The 20,682-nt window shown below is 42.7% G+C and overlaps 2 protein-coding genes across 4 annotated transcripts in view; both read left to right on the forward strand.

Annotated features, from left to right (window-relative positions):
• LOC307019703 (uncharacterized protein) overlaps nucleotides 1–20,682 on the forward strand; it is a 47,858-nt gene that overhangs the window by 23,097 nt on the left and 4,079 nt on the right. For 2 of the 3 annotated variants that reach the window (XM_079650760.1, XM_079650759.1), the window contains exons 7-15: nucleotides 3,422–3,523; nucleotides 3,641–3,739; nucleotides 4,073–4,153; nucleotides 4,337–5,095; nucleotides 5,473–5,607; nucleotides 5,978–6,072; nucleotides 6,427–6,553; nucleotides 6,949–7,066; nucleotides 7,884–7,960. In XM_079650760.1, coding sequence (XP_079506886.1) covers nucleotides 3,422–3,523; nucleotides 3,641–3,739; nucleotides 4,073–4,153; nucleotides 4,337–5,095; nucleotides 5,473–5,607; nucleotides 5,978–6,072; nucleotides 6,427–6,553; nucleotides 6,949–6,984 — 1,434 coding nt within the window. In that variant the 3' untranslated portion in view covers nucleotides 6,985–7,066; nucleotides 7,884–7,960. Of the gene's footprint in view, nucleotides 1–3,421; nucleotides 3,524–3,640; nucleotides 3,740–4,072; nucleotides 4,154–4,336; nucleotides 5,096–5,472; nucleotides 5,608–5,977; nucleotides 6,073–6,426; nucleotides 6,554–6,948; nucleotides 7,067–7,883; nucleotides 7,961–20,682 lie in introns of those variants that run through there. The other variant, XM_079650761.1, reaches the window with a different exon arrangement.
• LOC307019702 (E3 SUMO-protein ligase ZBED1-like) lies at nucleotides 16,152–19,392 on the forward strand. Its single transcript, XM_079650758.1, has 3 exons — nucleotides 16,152–17,765; nucleotides 17,983–18,602; nucleotides 18,752–19,392. The coding sequence occupies exons 1-3, from the start codon at nucleotides 16,907–16,909 to the stop codon at nucleotides 19,133–19,135; spliced, it is 1,863 nt and encodes a 620-aa protein (XP_079506884.1). The 5' UTR covers nucleotides 16,152–16,906; the 3' UTR covers nucleotides 19,136–19,392.

Consider the following 20,682-nt stretch of genomic DNA (forward strand, 5'->3'; position numbering starts at 1 on the left):
CTTCCATTAACTCTTTCAGATTGTCACCGGAACAAAAAATACTAGTATCATCTGCAAATAAAATACATTTCAATATATTTGATGCTCTGCAAATGTCGTTGATGTATATTGAACAGCTTTGGACCCAACACGGACCCCTGAGGTACTCCACAAGTTATATTCATGCATTCTGATTTATGTTCACCAATTTCAACAAATTGTTGTCTGTTGCTTAAATAATCTCTCACCCAGTCTAATCCCACCCCTCTGATGCCATACCGTTCCAGTTTTGTCAGTAAAATATTGTGATCTAAGGTGTCAAATGCTTTTTGTAAGTCTATAAATATTCCCACTGCTTGTTTTTTATTGTCCATGCAGTTTGCTATTTCCTCACTTAATTCCATTAGTGCCATAGATGTTGATCTATCTTTCCTGAATCCATATTGACTGTTGTCCAAAAGCTGATGTGTTTCCATGAAACTGTCAAGTCTTTTTGTAAAAATCTTTTCAAGGATCTTGGAAAACTGAGAGAGCAATGAAACAGACCTGTAATTTGTGTAATGGTGTTTATCCCCAATTTTATATAATGGTATAACTTTTGGTATTTTCATTTTATTTGGGAATTGACCAGATTGAAAAGACAAGTTAAAGAGATGATTCTGCAATTTCTTCAATAATGTTTTTTACTATAATCATATCAATATTATTCCAATCGGTCGAGGATTTGCTTTTACATTTTCGCACAGTATCTATGATTTATTTTTCTTCGACTGGTGTGAGGAAGAAAGAGCTATTGTTTTCATTCCTTCTATTGTTTTCATTCCTTCTTTTTTTTGTTTTCATCTTCCCCTTTAGTTGTTTCTACGGTTTTAATTTTTTCTGCCAGATCTGGCCCCACATTTACAAAGAATTCACTATTTAATACTTTCCTTAAACCTTTCATATTATTCTTATTATTCTCTAATATTTTATTATAGTATTCTTTTTTACATATCCTCAGAATATGGGTTAATTTATTCTTATATCTTTTATATTTATTTTTCTGCTTCTGAAGTTCTATATTTTATGAATTGTCTATATAGTGTATTTTTCTTTTTGCAGGCATCTTTTAGGCCATTAGTGATCCATGCACTGTGAGTTTGTTTGTGTCTCTCTCTGCATTGTTTCACGGGACAGTTTTTGTCATAAAGTGCTTTAAAGATGTTTAGAAATTCATCATAGGCCTTGTCAATATCGTCTCTCTCATATACTACCCTCCAATTCTGCTTTAGTAAGTCATCCTTAAATGCAATTATGTTATTTTCAGTTCTCAATCTTTTGTATTTGAAATGGCAGGCGACTTTCGGTTTCTTACAACTGCAGTGATAGACAATAAAAAAAGGTAAATGATCACTTATGTCACTATATAATAGTCCGCCTACTGTATTGTTTTCCATAATGTTTGTGAATATGTTGTCTATTAATGTAGCAGAATGAGAAGTGATTCTACTAGGTCTGGTAATTTTAGGATACAAACCCATACTGTACAATGTATTGATGAAGTGTTCTGTCATTTTATGCTTATTTGGATTCAACAGGTCAATATTGTAATCCCCACAGATAAACATCATTTTTTGTAATGATTTAGTAAACATGTTTTCTACCCTTTCTGTAAATGTGTCAACAGGTTCCAGGAGCTCTGTATATACAACTCACAATAACATTTTTAGACTTTTCCATACAAATGTATACTGTAACACATTCAAACAAATCGTCAACAGCTGTTGTCATGCTCTCAACCACCTTATAGTTCATTCCTTTATCCACATAGATTGCCACACCCCCTCCACTCTTATTCCTTCTGTTTATATAATTCAGTTCGTAGCCATCCATCTCAGAGTCCATACATTTCTCAGTACTGATCCAGGTCTCTGATATTGCTATGATGTTGAATGGGTTCTTAAACTGACTTAGATATTCTTTAATGTTGAGGAAGTTGGCATATAGGCTTCTGCTATTGAAGTGGATAATTGATATGTTCTCTTCGGATTGACACGTTACATTGAATTGCTCTTCTGTGAAATAGTTGCAGCTGTTGTTGATATTGTTCAGTCAGTTATTTACCGGATCAATGTCATTTTCCATGTCCTGTGCTTTATGCTCTGTATATGCAAACGTTTCTAGTCTTGATGGAGATATGTGTGTATTATCTGGAATTGCCACGGTAGTTTTTTAATTTCGTTACCGTGTCTGATTTGTTTCATTGGTATTTTTCCAGTTCCTTCAGGTCCCTGATGATTAACACTTTGGCTTGTTCTGGTGATCCGTTAAGCTTGATGAAGATTTTGCAGTTTGCAGTCCATGTTGATTGTATTTTTTGCTGTTTTCTCAGGAATCGGGCCTTTCTGGCGATCTCAGCATTTCTTTTAGTGAGGTGTTCATTCATATATACTGTACATCCGAGCCCTTAAGCCGTCTTCCCTGTTTCAGAAGTTCAATTTTATGTTTTCTGTAGGCAAACCTTATTATTATTGCCGGTTTATCAGTTTTATTTCTCTGTGGTAGCGGGTGACAGGCCTCGATGTTGTCGCTGTCAATCTCTATTCCCTTGGTGTTGAGGAAGGCCGTCACCTGTAGCTCCACAGATGTAGCATCCTCCTCGCTTGTGTCCCTTCCGGTCATCCTCGTCGCCGCCCGGGCGTATGAGTGGGGTTTCGTCTCCAGTCCAGTGATTATAATGTTGTTAATTCGGGTGTATTGTTCCAGCTCATCCACCCGATTTTGCAGCGAGAATATCCTATTTTCTTTTTCGGAGTTTTCTAGCCTCAGGGCTTTAACTTCCTCCACCAGGCTCATAATTGCTATCTGTTGCTGTCTTACAACAGATACCTCCTCCGTCAACATGTCTAACGATCGTTTAATGTCGTCAACCTCCTCAGCATGCGGAGGAATCTTTTTTGGTGGCATTGCATTTTGTTTAGGATTATTATATACGGAGAGAACAAGGAAATGTTAGTTTTCTCTGTCTCTCAGACCTCCTCCTTTAAATTAGTTGTAGCTGATTGACTCCCACAACTGATCTGTTGTTAAAATGTAACAATGAAAAAGCATCTGTTATGTCTGTTTCGTTTACATACCTTTAATACGTTATCCATTTTTACAATTATATGCATGGAGTGAACATTAAAAAATTACTTTTTGTTCATGCAAATTAAATCCCATTACAGGTCAGAATCACTTAGAGGACTAAGACATAACCTCAGGTTTAAACACCAAATATATTATTGAAAACATCAACTAACCATAGGTGATGAAATTGCCATCACATAGTTGTCTAGTTTTGCCACATATCCACTAATGTGTGCCAATTTATACAGAATGCAATTGAAAATGTTGTGGAAATATTGTCTTCCATTTATAGTAACTACACCTACTGTATTGCTCTCTGTTTATTATAATTAAGACCCACAGGGTAGATGTGGAACAGTGGAAACAGAGGAGGAGAGGTGTATATGTTACACCAATCACAAAGCCTTTTGATTTCAAGAAATCTAAAGCAAAGAAGGTAAAGGAAAGGTTACTTCATTGATCACCATTTTTTACAAGTGATGCTATGTGTTTATGTGTTTATATAATATAGATAATATAAAATGTTGACGTCAAGTACATTTGGGATTATCAGGTTATGAAGAAGATTCTCAACCCATCTCTGTCCACGTCCAACCTCAAAGAGGCACAGGAAAAACACAGATACAGCTTTCCACAACACACACCATCTCAGGTTAGTGCCTAACATTTTGCTGCATTTATTTTTTAAATGTCCTTCAATTGTAAAGGATGACAGAATGGCTTTTTTCATTCTACTAGAAAGAACAAAGAATTACAGTAGAGTTCTTCTTTAAGAAGATCTCATGATGATCTTATGAAATGTTGTTGATGTATCTTGTAACTTTTCCATGTGTAAAATTTCTTGTCTCCAACTTTTGTGTTTACCATGACATGCTATCCCTCCCATCTCATTCTGAGGAACATGGACAAATAGTCAAATAGCTAATGTTTTATAATGGGGTGATGTTTGTATTTCATGGAATTATCTGTATTACATTTTTCACAGCTCAAGTCCCCCCACCAGTCAACATCAGTCATTACGGATGCACATGAACAGAAGCCCTCTCCAGAACATGTGACATCACAGGTCAATTTTCTTAACAAAGCATTATAAAACCTGTACTGTGGATAAAAAATATATATTTTAGGAATAATGTATTTTTTAGATTATTAACATTAATCCAGGGATGATACTACAATTAGACTGCATCATTTGTAATATACTGACATTGTACTTACAGTAGATGCCATTCTGCCTTTATGTGTACAGTGTGATACAGACGGAACTGACTTGTCCAGTGTCAGTGTAGTGGAAGATGCACCACCCCTGCTGTTTTCAAGTGAAAATGTGAATCTGGATTCATCAGCAGGAAGAAGCATGCACCAAGTCAAGATGTTGTCAGTTGAACTGTCTGAAACTGTCAAAGTATGTGTATGGAAGGCAGATCTCACAACATTCGTAGTTGATGGTGTTGTCGATGCGGCCAATAAGAACCTGCAGCATTGTGACGGTCTTGCACTGGCTCTGAGTACAGCTGGAGGGCCAGTGATCAAAGCAGAGTGCAACCTCCACATTGGCAAGTACGGGAAATTAAAAACTGGAGAGGCAATCAGAACCAGTGCTGGTAACCTACCTTGCAAAAAGGTTATTCATGCAGTTGGCCCATGTGTAAATAAATCTCCATCTCCAGCAGTGTTGTCCAAAGCAAAGAAGGCTTTGAAAGAAACAGTATGGAGCATACTACAAAAAGTAATGGAACATAATTTGCAGTCTGTTGCCATTCCGGCTATAAATTCAGGGATATTCAACTTCCCCTTGCCAATGTGTGCAGACATTCTAGTGACCACTGTCAAAGACTTCCATGAACATACACAATTCAAAAATCAACATATCACTGTTCACCTTGTGAACAATGAGGAACCCTCGGTGAAGGAAATGGAGAGAGCCTGTAGAGAGATACTTGTATCACCCACTCTGAATGCCAGCCAGATGGTCTCAGAAAAACTATCTCAAGACCAAGAAGAGCAGGTTGGAATCATTCTCATAATTAAAACATCATTTTCAAAATTGCATTTAGATATTGACTTGCAACAAAGATGTCATTGGCTAATTCTTCATTTTATTTAATTTTTCTTACATGGACTTTAAGTATACGTTCAGTGATAAAATACATGAGAATGGACAGTATTACATATACATTTTTGAATGTATTCTGAATCACTTTGTTTACTGGTCATAACTTAATACGTCTGTTTTAGAATATACGATTTTTCAGTTAATGTTTAAACTTACATTTTCCCTTTTATCTGAATATTAATTATGTAGAGTTTTGGATAATTTATCATAAAGATAGTAAGACTGATTTTTTTTTACTTAACAAGTTGTTAATTTGTTTCTGGATTTAGGTTATTGAGGGCCTATTCCATCTGTATGCCAGCCAGTTCAACACTGTAAACACAATTTACATACTCAATTATTACACAGCAGGTATTATACTTTTTGGAGAACGAACCCAGCTCAGTCGGCACGGCTTGCCAAAGGTAATGTGTGTTTTCATGCCTTTTACCTATCCACACCTTGTAGAGCCAAAATTGGCTGTGAAATGGCTTACTTGCATGTGTACATCTTGTGTTATAGTACGTTGGGTTTTCTATTTTGTAATTTAATATACAAATTCAAACACCATGATTTATTTGTAATAAAATAAGGCATCATATTCCTAAGAAAACTTAAAAAAAAGTATTTTTTATTGCTGTTATAGATCAACTTTAATGATTATCAAGCCATGATGGCCTTTGTAAATATTGAAAGAACACACTGGAAGTTGCTGGTTTTCATTCAGAAATCCCTTTCATTGAAATATGTATATGTGTTTGATTCTGTTTTGAAATGACATCCCTTTTTTTTTAGTACTTATTTCCTGCCATAAGATCAGTATTTTTGGTGGATCCAGCGGCAAATTCCAAAGAGAAAGCAGACTCGGAAAATGCTGCGAAAAGAGTACGGTAAGTCAGCAAATTAGATATAAAGTGATCTTAGAATTATATTTAGTGCTTTGTGTTTAAGTAAACATGTATAAGTATGTTAACAATAGTTCCCATACCCACACCACTGAAGCATTTATTTTGTGCTTGGTGGTCTCAGCTGTTTTTTAAATGATATTTCCTTATCCCGCCCTTAGTATCTGTGTACACATTCTAAATGAAGTAGCTCAGTAAGCAAGGTAACCTACAATATTTTCCAGTGTCCATACTGTTCGGATGGAGTGTTTTTATTTTACACAATATTTAAAGATTTTTATTCTACATGTGTCTGTTGGGAGTTACATTAGAGACTATTCCGCAATGTGTTTTACAAAGGGAATACTTCAAGATGAGGAGGACCTGCTATGGCAAGGAGGACTGGGGTACTGTCAAATGGAGAGGAGCAACCATGACCCATCCAGTTCAACGTGATGGCAGTAGCTGCGGGGTCATTGTTACCATGGTAACGTAGTTTTTGACTTTAACTACTATATGTAATATTTATGCTTCTGCTACATATATATATATTCTTATATTTATTTCAGTGTCTTGATTATTATACAAGTTTAAAGTATAAAATAGTCAATGATGTTAAAAAATAAGTCATTAGTTTCTGAATTATCAATTTTCAGTTTATTTTTTTGAGGAATTGTGTAAAAGTGATGAGAGGGCTGGTTGTTGACACAGCCCATGTAGTTTGTCATGTACATTCTTCAAGTTGTGTTAATTACCTCATTACAACTATTAGTTATTAATAGTTTGATCATTTTTATTGAAATATCAATTCAATTTTGTAATTTTACTGGCAAAAACAATGTAGCGCAGAAGACAAGTGTGATTCTGTGTGTTGGTGTGTAGATGGCAAGAGCAGTGATGGAGGCCTTTCCTGCATGACCAATTATTTCCTTTGGGACATCCAAAAAGGAGATGGCTTGTGAGAGGAGAAAGTTTGCACTTTCAATACTCAATGGTTCAGGTTTGTAAGTCATTTGTCCTGCTTTATGTTATGGTTCTTAGTTAGTTGTTCTGGAAATGATGAACTTCTATTAATCCAATGCAATCAAACAAATCTACAATAACTAAAGCCTGTAAAATTGCCTTTGAGTCCACACACTACAGCATTTATAGTCTACAGCATCATTGATTTTAAGCACAGAGCCCAAACCAAATATTCCATACATATCTCAGTTGAACCCATAACTTATATTTCTCTCACACACACTCCATTGAGACATTAACAGTTGAAGAATAACTTTTTTTCCTGCTGCAATAAGGAATGTAAATACTGACACTTAAACTGTCACGGTTTGTGTCAGGAGAGCAGGGAAGAGGAAACGAATACAGATTGTACCAGGCATCCAGGAACAGTTTATAGGTGGTTTATTGAAAAAAAAAAACAGAAGCTTACAGGCAGAGTGGCATGAGGCATGGGTGAAATATTGAACACAAAACAGGGCTTAGAGTGAAACAGTGACAAATATAAATTCCTGCATTTTTTAATTTGTTGCATACAGGTCATTGCTTAGTAATGTTTTGAATATTACGGATTGTTTATGTATGTCTGCTTATATGTTGTTCTGTTCACACTGTGTACAGTCTTCTTTTTAAAACATCCATCCTTAAAAACATATTAAACCTGTGTTAATGATCCCATTCATGATCCATTTAGAGTTCATAAGCTATCATTTACAGCTGAACAGCTGCATAGAATTTGACTGCACTTCTGCTGCCAATAAACTGTTAAATGTATACACATACAGTATGTCTAAATAACATATTTTCTTTTCCTGCAGTGTTTCACATGGAGAACAACTGTGCAATGTGCTCTGCCTCAAAGCCCCCAGGATCTGGGCCTCCCACTACAGATTGGGTGAGTGTTTGTCGCAGTGTAGTTATAATAGGGCTTCATCATATTCTAATCAAATTCAATTTATGATATTAGATGTATTTACAAAACTGTTGAGTCACTGGGTCTATCCAGATCAGGCGGTCCAGCGAAAACGCCGCAGGGCCATGCTTCGATTTCTACTTTTCGGCGCATGCCGAATAATTTTTTTACGGCAACCTCTTGCGTCGCCCCAGCTGCAGCCCACACACATTAACTCTATTCAAAATGACTGTGGAACCGATATATACATTGATTTACTAACAAAACAGTCAAGACAACTTCTCTCAGATAAATGGTAATGTATATACATTGTTTACAAATATAATGAACAGAGAGAATATAAAATGTGATGAGTAGTGGAATAGGGATACTGACAATTCTAATCATGTCTAATAGCAACATATTAAATTAAAGTGTAACTCACCCCGGGTTTGAGCCTAAGTCCACCCACATGATCACAATAGCCTCAATGCAGCGTTGACAAATATGACAAAGCTACATTAGCTTGGAAAATAGCAATATGGGGCTCTGAATTAGCGCACCCCGCGGTTCCTCCACCTCCGCCGCTGGGAGACTGACGTTACATGTCCACAAGATCAGGCCTGGAAACTATAGGTTACTTACGTAACCCCAGTTCTCAGAGTAACATGAAGTGAGATGTCTCACTATGGGATGAGCCTCATCGCGGAGCAAACAGAAGCATCAATCTCATTACGCCAATCCTGATTGGCTGGTGATCTTGACGTCAGCGTCAGGGAATTTACCCCCTATAAGTAGCTTGCGCTACACCGCATGCATCATTCAAAATAAGCAGCTCTTCTCGCTTCACCATAGCAAGGAGGGCCGTCTGGTGAGACATCTCACTTCATGTTACTCTGAGAACTGGGGTTACGTAAGTAACCTATAGTTCTCATTCGTAACACTCCGTTCGATGTCTCACTATGGGATATTGTAGCTCCCGTATTGCCAGACGAGCTTATCTCGAAAATCACCAAACCCAACCAGAATTTAACAGTTAGAGCTCTAACTCAGCAGGGGGCCCAGCACTGCATGGGCCACACTGGGAGCAGAGATGTCTAATCTGTAAAAGCAGACAAAAGTGAGCGGCGAGGACCAGCTCGCTGCTGCACAAATGTCTTGGATGGAAACACCCTTGAACAAAGCCCAGGATGTAGCCAGACCACGAGTCGAATGAGCACGCAAACCCGAAGGTGCCTGCAGACCCTGACTCGTGTAAGCCAAAGCAATTGCCTCCACAATCCAGTGAGAGAGCCGTTGCTTAGTAACAGGCTTGCCCTTCCGAGGGTTAGCCCAGGACACAAAGAGTTGGTCATTATGACGAAACTCTTTTGATCTGTCCATATAAGTGCGTAAAGCACGGACTGGACATAGCAAATTCGGCTGCTGTTGCCCGGAGGGACACAGCGGCGGAGGAAATGCCTCAATGTCAATGGGGGTACATGAACCAACCACCTTAGGTATAAAGGCAGGGTTGGGCTTCAGCAACACTCTCGTTAACCCTCGGGCGAACTGAGTGCATGAAGGATGTACAGATAGCGCATGAATGTCACTGACTCGCTTGGCGGATGCCAGGGCCAGTAACAGCACTGTCTTGAGTGACAGGTGCTTCATGTCAGCTTCTTCCAGGGGTTCAAATGGGGCTCGAGTGAGCCCATCTAAAACCACGGTCAAGTCCCATAAGGGCACCAGTGACCTGGAAACAGGAAGGAGTCTGCGAGCTCCCTTCATAAAACGGCAGACCAGAGGATGCTGGCCTGCCGTCTTACCCTCAAAACCCACATGGCATGCAGCAATAGCAGCCAGGTAGACTTTGATCGTGGAGAAAGCTCTGTGTTTATCAATTAGGTCCTGTAGAAATGATAAAATCACTCCCACAGGGCATTGAAAAGAGGTGTGCCCTTTTTGAAGGCACCAGTCCTCAAACAGCCTCCACTTACAGTCATAAAGAGACCTAGTGGAGGAAGCTCTCGCACTCTGAACAGTGTTGCAAAAGTAACGGAGTTACAGTAATATATTACTTTTTGCTGTAACGAAGTAATGTAACGCATTACTAATGAAATGTGGGTAATATATTACCCGTTACAATTCCCAGTAACAACACATTTTAACCCGAAATTAAATGGTGTTTTGTTTTTTTAAGAATGTACTAACATAGCGAGACATTCCGACACCGGACAAATTGTGCGGGTAGATTAGTAAACCTGGTGTTTACCCTTCAGGCTTCGCGTCGAGATCTTCGGGGAAGTTGAACGTTATGCAACCATTCAAAAAAGAGAACGTAGCGAAAAATACAAACAACACATTTTGTCAGGTGCGCTTGACCTGCTCCGCTGCGCGTGCATCATTTCCAAAGTGCTTCCACAGCAGTGATACACATCTGATCTGTGGATAATCATTTATACGAAAATGGTTAAAGCAACCATCACTAAACGCCAGCAACACTGCATCTACTGCAGACAGTAGCAACAGGTCAGATGCGGACATCACGTTACCCTCCGTTGTGGACACTAGCTTACTCCCGCCTGACTCGCCGGCCCGGGAGTAGCAGTCTTCGTCGCCCGAAACTACGCCGCCCCTCTGCGGCCCGCAGGTGCCAGGTATATCTAAACAACTACCCGCCTGTACAGTGGGGTAAGGCGGTCATTTTGCAGCTTGTGGTATAAAAATAGACAATGGCTAGAATATTCATGTGAAAATAGTACCATATTCTGACATGCCTGTAGAAATGTTGGGTCAAACATAATGCATACAATAGCACAGATGCCTTCACCACGAATGGCTACTAAAATATCTCATATCCCAAGCTTATTATCAACGAGGTGATGTTGCAGCTGAAATGTTCTCCAAGTCACAAAGTCAACCTCACATGATGATGTGATACCAGTTTTCAAGCACAGTAAATATTCTCTTCCCAGCGTATATGATGGGACCAAGGTGATGATGTAGTAGGCTACATGGTTTTAATAATACTTTTGCCTTTCAATGTTTGCCATTTCAAACCATGAGCATGGTTTAAATAATATTTGCCTTGATTTACAATATGTTAACCTTCATTATAGTCCTTGACAGTGGTATGTACTGCTGTATTAACAACGTGTCACATGTTAAAAATTTACAATCAGAATCGAGTATTCAACTAAGCCGTGTAATACAAGTTGTTAGTAGCCTTAAGGGCCTACACAGTTGTTATAATATACCACATTGCCCTTCACTGGATGTATAATGAGCTGCACTAAACTACATTTTAGCATTTAAAATACCTAACTATTCTTTTGCGGTTATTTTGGTGAAAGTAACTAAAAAGTAACTAAAGTAGTGAAACTCATTACATTTCAGAGACAGTCATATTGTAATGTAACTTATTACTTTCAAAAAGAGAGTAATAAGTCATATGTAATATATTACATTTTGGAAGTAACTTGCCCAACACTGACTCTGAATAGTGTTTATCACCTTCTGCGGGAGACCCACTGCATTCAGATTATACCACTCACGGGCCAGGCCCATAGGGCCATGCGATCCGGGTGTGGGTGAAAGATCGTCCCCCCCGTCTGAGACAGTATGTCTCTGCGTAGGGGGAGCTGCCACGGCTGACCGCACAGCAGCTGATATATCTCCGCTAGCCAGTACATTGCAGGCCAGTGCGGAGCTATCAGGATCATTGTGTGTCGCCGTTCCCTCACTCTGGCCAGAGTTGGGGGTATCAGCGCCAGGGGTGGAAACGCGTAGAGGAGGACCGGAGGCCAAATGTGCGCGAGCGCGTCCACGCCTAATGGTGCGTTTTGATCGCGCATTGAAAAGAAAAGCTGAGCATTTTCTTTTGATGCGAACAGATCTACCGCGGCTCGGCCGTAACGCACCCACAGCTGGCTCACAACCATTGGATGTAGAGTCCAGTCTGCATATAGTGGTGCACCTCTGGACAGCAGGTCTGCCCCGAGGTTCATCACACCCGGTACGTGCGTTGCTCTCAGAGAGAGGAGATGGCCGCAGCTCCACAAGATCAGTTTGCGTGCCAGCATGTGTAACTGGAGAGAGCGCAAACCCCCTTGTCGGTTTATATACGATATTGTGGTCGTATTGTCCGTCCTCACGAGGACATGGTGTCCTCTGAGAAAAGGCAGAAAGCGTTTTAGGGTGAGGAACACCGCTAAAAGCTCCAGGTAATTTATGTGCGACCGCTGGAGGTCTCTGCTCCAGAGACCCCTCACCGGACGACCTTCGTAAATACCAGACATATATCAGACATGCGTCTGTGGTGACCACCTTCCGTGAAAGGACAGCACCCATAGGCACGCCCCGTACCAGAAAAGTTGGGTGCAGCCAGTGGCGCAGTGCCATTACGCATTTCACAGTAACCATCACTCTCCGTGCACCATGACGCGCGGGGTTTAGTTTTAGAGCGGCTACCCAGCGCTGAAACTCCCTCATGTGTAACCGTCCCAGTCGTACGACCAGGATGACTGACGCCATGAGCCCCAGTAACCGCAGGCATGATCTGAAAAGAACATGTTTGCGCAGCTGGAAATGAGCGAGGCAAGCTCTGAAAGCTTTCACTCTTTCCGCTGACAGGCGGGCTGTAAAGGGCACCGAGTTCAGGTGTAAACCCAGGAAGAGTACAGTCTGTGCCGGGCACAACATGCTCTTTTCTGTGTTTATTATGAAACCCAGGTTGAGCAGGTGCTTTACGAGGACATTTGTCTGCGTAATAGCCTCCTGTTCCGACTGTGCGAGAAGCAGCCAGTCGTCTAGGTAGGTTGCCAGGCGAATACCCTGTTGTCTTAACGGGGCTATCGCGGCTTCCGTACATCGTACAAACATTCTTGGACTGAGAGACAGACCGAAGGGAAGTACTCTGTATTCGTAACAGATCCCCTGAAATGCGAACCTCAGATATTTCCTGTGTGGGTAATATACTGGGATGTGGAAATACGCATCTTTCAGGTCGACTGATGTAAACCAGTCGTTTTGTCGCACGAGACGCAGCAGAGATGTGTGAGTGAGCATTCTGAATTTGTATCTTTTTAGATATTTGTTCAGAGCCCTCAAATCAAGTATTGGCCGAATTCCGTTCCCTCCCCGTTTGGGAACGAGGAAATACTTGGAATAAAAGCCGCTCTGACTCTGCTCGGCGGGTATTATAGATATAGCCTTCTTTTCTAGAAGTGAGAGAATCTCTCTCTCCAGAATATGGGCTGACTCTCCTCGGGCTTGTGAATACAGAACGCACGAGAAGCGAGAGGGGGTGACAGCGAATTGGAGTCTGTAGCTCCGTGTTACTGTCTTGAAAACCCAAGCAGACATTGTGATCATCTCCCACTGTTTTCTCCTTAGAGCCAGCGGAAATGTCACGTCTCTTACCCTCTGAGTCTCTATTTGTTGTGTTATGGGGCCCTCTAGTGTCTGAACACGATGGTACCCCATTTCGACAATCCCCACCGAGACTGCGCATGCGCGTGACTGTGGTGCCTTCACAACCCCAGCCGGCACTGCGCATGCGCGTGACGGTAGCGGCTCTATAACCCCAGTCGTCACTGCGCATGCGCATGGCGGTGGTGCCTTCACAGACCCGTCTATTATCCGCCTTTTGAGAGAGGCAGTAGCTGCTCTCAAAAGAGGGACAGGCGACAGACTGTTTATTGTTTTTATTGTCTTTCTTTTCATTTTTTCGGACTGCGCCCTCGGCTTGAAGCCTGGATGCGACAGTGAAAAATGGTTTATTTGAAAACAACAACAATTGTGACATGTGTTTTTGTGACTTAGGCAGATAGAAGAACTCGCTGTCTCTGTTATTAAGTCTGTTTCCCTTCTGGCGCGAACTTGAGGATGGCGTTGCGGCATCACTCGAGGCGGCAGGAAGATGGAGGCCTGGTGGGACCCCGAAAACACATCTGGAGCTGGGGAACAGGGAACTTCCAGCTCTGTCACCGAGGAGAGGAGAGGAGGCTGTCAGGCCGACCGCTTCTTCTTCCTTGACTGGTGACAGAAAATCTGAGTCGGCTGTGCCTGAACAGCAGCTGCCGAAACCGGAGATTTCCTTGGCCAGCTCGTCCTCGTCTCCTGCCTGGGCTGGGGACTTGGGGCGGGCTGTGGCCTCTGCTGCCTCGGTACCTTGAACCGGGCAGGACGTGAGGCAACTTGGGCAAAGGACTGCCGCAAGACCGTCGAAGGTAGCGGCTGGCCCCTTCGGGGGAGACAGAGGTGGAGGGCCTCGTCTTCCTTCTTTTTCGACTCACATCTCCGCTGCATCGAGCCGAAAATACAATCGGGAATGATAGGCATGTCAAGAACATCCTCCTTTTCCCGGTCTGGGAGGTTGGTCAGGTTGAGCCACCTGGCTCTCTCCTGTACCACCATTATGCCCATGACTTTGCCCGTGGCCTGGACTGCACAGCAGAGGCAAATGTCCGTGATCGCTGCGATCTCGTCCCATACGGCCGGCCCAGGTTTGCTCGATAGGTCCTGGTAGGCGGTCAGCAGTGAGGAGACATTGATTGCCCTGGCGGACAACGCTGCGGCTTTATAGGCCCGTTCCATCATCGCTGACTGGAACCGGTCTGCCTTCACCGGTAGCGTGGGGTTCCTGCTTGGTATCAGAGCCAGCCTCGGTTGGAGGTGGGCTGCCACCAGCGGTTCCATGGGCGGCATGCGGAGCAGGCCGAGCCTCTCCATACCGTCACAGTCCAGGGAGGAGGCACCCTGGATTGGGGCCTTATTACTGAAGGGGCGGTCTCTCCACGAGACCGACACCTCGTCCAGCATCACCGGGAAGACTGGAAGGAGCTGCCTCCTTGTCCTCGCTGCTTGGGGCAAAGTCTTCCCCTCGTAGCGACACCTGGAGGTCTCCTTGGCCATTTCAGTCCATGGGATGTCCAGCCTGGACACGGCACGTTGACACACGGCCTGCAGGTCCATGCTCAGACAGGGCGAAGCTGGTGCGCCATCGCCCGGGAGAGCAGCCATCGCTCCCGGCTTTGCAGCCTGAGCTGATGACACGAAGACATCATCCTCTTGCTCATCCGAGTCGGACAGGAGGAACTCAGAGGTATCCTCTTCGTCCTCCATGTAGTCCAACTCCAGGACATCATCCGCGGGCGAGACCATGGTGAGGTCCAATTGGGAGCCCCAGCCTGACACAGCGCGGGGCTCCGCTCTCGCGGCTGTTGCCGCCACCGGGCCCCAGCCTGACACGGCGCGGGGCTCCGGTTCAGCAGCTGCCGCTGTTATTGAGCCCCAGCCTGACACAGTGCGGGGCTCAATCTCCGCGGCGGACGCCCCCATGTCTTGATTGCCGGCCGGTGAAACAGCGGACATGAGGGGGTCCTGTCCCGACAAGCTAGCTTGGCGTGCCAGCCGTCGGCGGAGGCTCTTGATGGTGAAGCGGGCACAATGCCCGCACGAGCCGGGGTTGTCGATAGCCTCCTGGGCGTGTTCCAGCCCGAGGCAGGACGAGCAGACCTGGTGTGAGTCTGTGCCTGATATCTTCAACCCGCAGCCGCAGAGCCGAGCCTCCGAGTCCCTGACTCCTCTGGTGTGAGGGAGAGAAGCGTCCATCTCGTTTGCCGTGGTGACGGCGTGGAGAGGACCCGCTCGTAACAGGTACGTTGCTGAGAAAAAGTCCTTCCCCACCTGTCGTTAATCCGGAGAAAAAACGACGGTGTAGAATTTTATTCTCAAAGAATATTAACTGGTGTGTTAATACCCTTTTTATCTTCCCCTCCTCTGGTGTGAGAGAGAAAAAGAAAAAACCGTCCCCGCGACCTTGGTGTCGGTAGTGAGGAAAGGCAAGCTAGTAACAGGTGTGTTACCAGCTTGAAAAATCAAAGCCTTACCTTTAATTCCAAAGAAAGAAACGGCGAGGTAGATTGCAACACTAACTGGTGTGTTAGTATGAACAGTCTTCTTGCAGAAGTATATATAGAAGTAGCCGGCGAGCGCCCGTTGACCGAAGTTAGCTTGGATAGCTTGGTTCCGTCTGTGGACTGTGTGAGCTAGCCCCGGCTACCAATAGAGATGTGCTCTGAAGCGAGAAGAGGTGTTTGAATGATACATGCGGCGTAGCGCAAGCTACTTATAGGGGGTAGATTCCCTGACGCTGACGTCAAGATCACCAGCCAATCAGGATTCGCGTAATGAGATTGATGCTTCTGTTTGCTCCGCGATGAGGCGCATCCCATAGTGAGACATCGAACCGAGTGTTACGAATGAGAACCAAGTTATACCTTGAGGCAACACTCCTAATGTAAAACGGACCACTTGGAAAGAGGTTTGTGTGTGTTATCTGCTGTTGTCCTCTTTCACACACCAACATCCTGTAAGTCACGATCAAAATATGGGAAGCAGGGAGAAGCAGGTCGTATGTAATACATAACTGACCAATTAAGAATACCAAAAGGTAACTACATTATAGTGATGCAACATGGGGTTTTCCCAGAACTATAAACCTTCTACCTATAATAGGGCTGAACGATATATCGTTATCGTATCGATATCTCGATATGAACATTCAAGAAATCAATATAAAAAAAGCAATGGTATAAACGATATATATATATATTTTTTTATATTTATTTGAATAGGGACAATGCACATTAATGAACATCAGTATAAAAACAAATGTAAATATGCCGGATTATAGCTACAAAGCTAGTTCTCATCCGTATTTCCCCCGCACTCGCCCTGCTTGTACAGCTGTGGAAGTCTCCATAAACATTTGGCCGATTGCCATTGAACGCACCACTACGGCCAGCCAACCACAAAGCTTAGTTCATGCTTGCTGTGGATTGACAGCTGAACCCAACCAATGACAAACATAGGAGGGTGGGACTTGGGAGTGACGGAGACGGACACAGCCACACACACACGAGGATACTCACAGCGGGGAAATCAGAACTGAAGAAACGAGACATGAGTGCAGAAGATAATGCGGCCGGTGGCAGTGCACAACCTAATTTAGTGCCAAAAAATAAATCCTCCTCTATTATTTGGAGGTATTTTGGGTTTAGAAAGGAGGATGTCGACCAGAGCGAGGTGTTGTGCAGGTCTTGCTTGGCGAAAATTGCGACGAAGAAAGGGAACACAACAAACATGTTTCACCACTTGAAACAACACCACCGTGTGCTGCATGATGAGTGTATGACATTGAAAGAAACACCGGGGACCTCTCAGTCATCCCTTAAGACACCCAAGCAAACTATGATTGCTGGTGCGTTTAATAGTGTTACACCATACGAGTCCACGTCCAGCAGACATAAAGTCATTACAGAGGCAATAACATATCACTTAGCTAAAGACATGGCACCCGTGTACACAGTGTCAAAAGAAGGCTTTAAAAAAATGGTCCACACGCTGGATAAGCGTTATAAAATACCATCCCGAACACATTTTAGTCAAGTGGCCATTCCAAAACTCTATAATGAATGTAAAATGAACGTTGAATCCGAGCTCCGTGAAATTGATCATTTCGCCACAACCACGGACCTGTGGTCGAGCCGGACAACAGAACCTTACATGAGTTTAACGCTTCATTTTATAACTAATAAATTCGAACTCAAGACCCGCTGTCTGCAGACATCCTTCTTCCCCGGGGAGCATACAGGGGATAATATAGCGCAGGAGATGAGAGGTGCGTTAGCAGACTGGGACTTAAAGGAGGACCAACAGGTTTGCGTGACAACTGATAACGCATCCAATATGATAAAGGCTTTGGAGGTGAATGGCTGGACGCGTCTTCAGTGCTCTGGACACAGGCTACACCTGGCAATAGGTACGTTCTGCTATGTTTATTTTAATAACTTTGAGAGAGGGAGAGGGAGAGGTGTGTGTGTGTGTGTGTGTGTGTGTGTGTGTGTGTGTGTGTGTGTGTGTGTGTGTGTGTGTGTGTGTAGGAGAGAGAGAGAGGGGGGGAAGAATTTGCATTAATATGTGGTTATTTAGCTATTGTAGTATACTCATTAATTATTTTGTAAATCTATTTTTTCTAGAAAACGCAGTGAAAGGTGACAACCGGATCAGCCGTGCAACAGGTGTCTGCAAAAAGTTAGTGTGCCACTTCTCACACAGCTGGAAAAAGAGAGTGGCACTTGATCAAGCCCAGAAGCGCCTCAACCTTCCAGTCCATGGACTCATAACTGAGTGTCAAACTAGATGGGGGTCTAGGCTGCTCATGATTAACAGGATTCTGGAGCAGCAGAAAGCACTCCACGAGGTCCTCTCAGAGGACAGAAACACCCGGCACCTAGTTCTTGGACATCAAGATCTGGATGTGCTGGAATCAGTCAGCAAGGCACTGGGACCACTGCTTGAATTCACGGATGCTCTGTCAGGGGAGGATTATGTTAGTGTTTCACACATCAAGCCAGTACTCAACCTGTTTAACACAACCATCATGGCACCAGAGGAGGATGACACTGACATGACCAAGTCCTTAAAAAAGAAAATGTTGGAGTACATGAATAGCAAGTATGAAGACGGAGTCACACAAGAGCTCCTGGATGTGGCATCCTTCTTAGATCCAAGATACAAGACACAGTACATCAGTGTTAACAACATCCCCAACATCAGAGCCAGACTGGTGTCAGAGATGAAGACAATGGAACACAAGGTAAAAATAATGGTTAGAATGGATTAAATGAGAACAGTTCCTTTCATTTAAATTTAGCTGAATTGTGTGATGATAATTTGTATATTATGATACTGTATTATAATATAATTATATTTTTCTTCTTCTTCTTTTTTTCTACTATTTTCTAGCATTCTGTTGAGTCCACCAGAGTGGAAGAAGTTTCACCCCCACCCACCAAGAAGGCTAAAAAGTCGTTTGCAAGCTTCTTCAAAAAATCCACTGCAAGTGCCACAGTACCAATGGATCCCACTGCTGCCATAGAAGCTGAGCTGAGTGCCTACCTGCTGTCCTCCACCATTGACAATGAAGAGGACCCCCTTCTGTGGTGGAGAACTCACAAAGTCAACTTTCCCCGGATCAGCAACATGGCAAGAAAATACTTGTGCATGCAGGCCACTAGCTCTCCCTCAGAGAGAATTTTTAGTGCATCAGGAAACATTGTGAGTTATGAGAGGTCCTGTCTGAAGCCAGACATGGTTAACAAGCTAGTGTTCCTGGCAAAGAATCTGTAAATACTGTGCTGTAACTACCTCTGTTCTGTTATGCATTTTCTGCATGCTGTTATGTTGAATATAAGAATATAAGATGTTGCACTTCCATGCACTTTCAATGTTTCACCTTCCACCAGCTGCTGCATTGGTGATTTATTGTTAAAGCAGAGCTGCAGTAAAATGTTAGATTTTATTTATTTACTTTATTATTTTTTGAGTGACTTTATGTTAATGTTGATGACTGGCAGTTCAAATAAATAAAACTGCACTCTTTTGCACTCTTTTGTTTTATGATGTTTTTATTTTTCTGAAAAATGCTTGGTTTTCACCGAACCCGTGGTCATATCGTATCGTATCGATATCGAGATATCTGGCATGAATATCGAGATATGAAATTTTGTCCATATCGTTCAGCCCTAACCTATAACTACCTAAAAAACTTTTTTATTTGAAAAACTGAAAATGTAGACATAATATAGTTATTTTCAGATATTAAACTGGTGTTTGAGGCGAGTATGCTACAGACTATATAGTCCATGGGCCAGACCAGATTTTGGTACCACTCAGAGTGGCAAAGTCTAGTAACATTTTTTGAAAAGGTACATGTCCATAGATGATATTTTGGTATGATAACCCATCCTAAGTGGTAGCTTTTTGACAGTTATCAGCTCATAAAGTTATCAACCCCCTGCAAAAAATAGGCCTCTAAACGCCGGGGGCATATTTTGTTTTGTGCTCATTTTCAGAACTTTACTCATATGTTATGAGGGCATGTTTGGTAGCATTTTAAAGTGTACAATCCTAGCTTTCATTTAGACCTAGTTTTGGGCCTATCTAAAAAATATAAAGGTCACATGGTCAAAGGTCAAACTGTCTCAACAACATTTTTTCCACTATTTTCGCCTAAACTGTAGTCTTTTTTATAGCACTGTGAAATGTAGGAACAGCACTGACACAAATAACAAAAACTGAAATACTCACAGGACTGTAACAATTCAGGAAATGTTTAATCTTCCCATAATATCCTGCTATGAGGGAGGATATGGGTCTTTAAGTGGAACATGGGCCCAGGCGAGAATTGACAATAACTGCTAATTATTTGGTATTTGTCACAGAGTTTTTATTTAGATTTCTATATATCTTTGCCCTAATCATCATCATCATCATCATCATCATCATCATCATCATCATCGTTGTTGTCAGAGTTAAGACAACTTCTTCATCCTCCTCAACCCTCTGATTTGTGCATGTTTGCAGTTTGCACATTTTCGTGCAGTCAAGATTGTTGGTGAGGCAGGAGAAATCTGGTAGTCTACAGGTCTTCACACACTTGCAGGCCATGAGAGATTTTATTTAGTTTTCTTTACATCTTTGCCCTAATATCAGCAGCAGCAGTATTTGCATAGAAGCAGGAGTGATAGCTGACGGCTCAGTCTCAGGAGTTATTGATGGGCACAAGTATAATCGTGCAGTAAGGCTCCACAAACTGCTCTATGAGGCTTTCTTGAGACTAGCATGGGAAGGTTTTCAACCTTGGTTAGAAGAGAATCACCAGGATGATATTATTC

Source organism: Notothenia rossii (genome assembly GCF_949606895.1).
Source record: "Notothenia rossii genome assembly, chromosome: 9".
NCBI lineage: Eukaryota > Metazoa > Chordata > Actinopteri > Perciformes > Nototheniidae > Notothenia > Notothenia rossii.

Bases quoted from the DNA above. Each gene is read 5' to 3' on its own strand.
- LOC307019702 (XM_079650758.1), top strand. From the start codon at position 16,907: ATGAGTGCAGAAGATAATGCGGCCGGTGGCAGTGCACAACCTAATTTA. The intron at 17,766-17,982 runs GTACGTTCTGCT...TATTTTTTCTAG, and splicing joins CAGGCTACACCTGGCAATAG to AAAACGCAGTGAAAGGTGAC. The intron at 18,603-18,751 runs GTAAAAATAATG...ACTATTTTCTAG, and splicing joins TGAAGACAATGGAACACAAG to CATTCTGTTGAGTCCACCAG.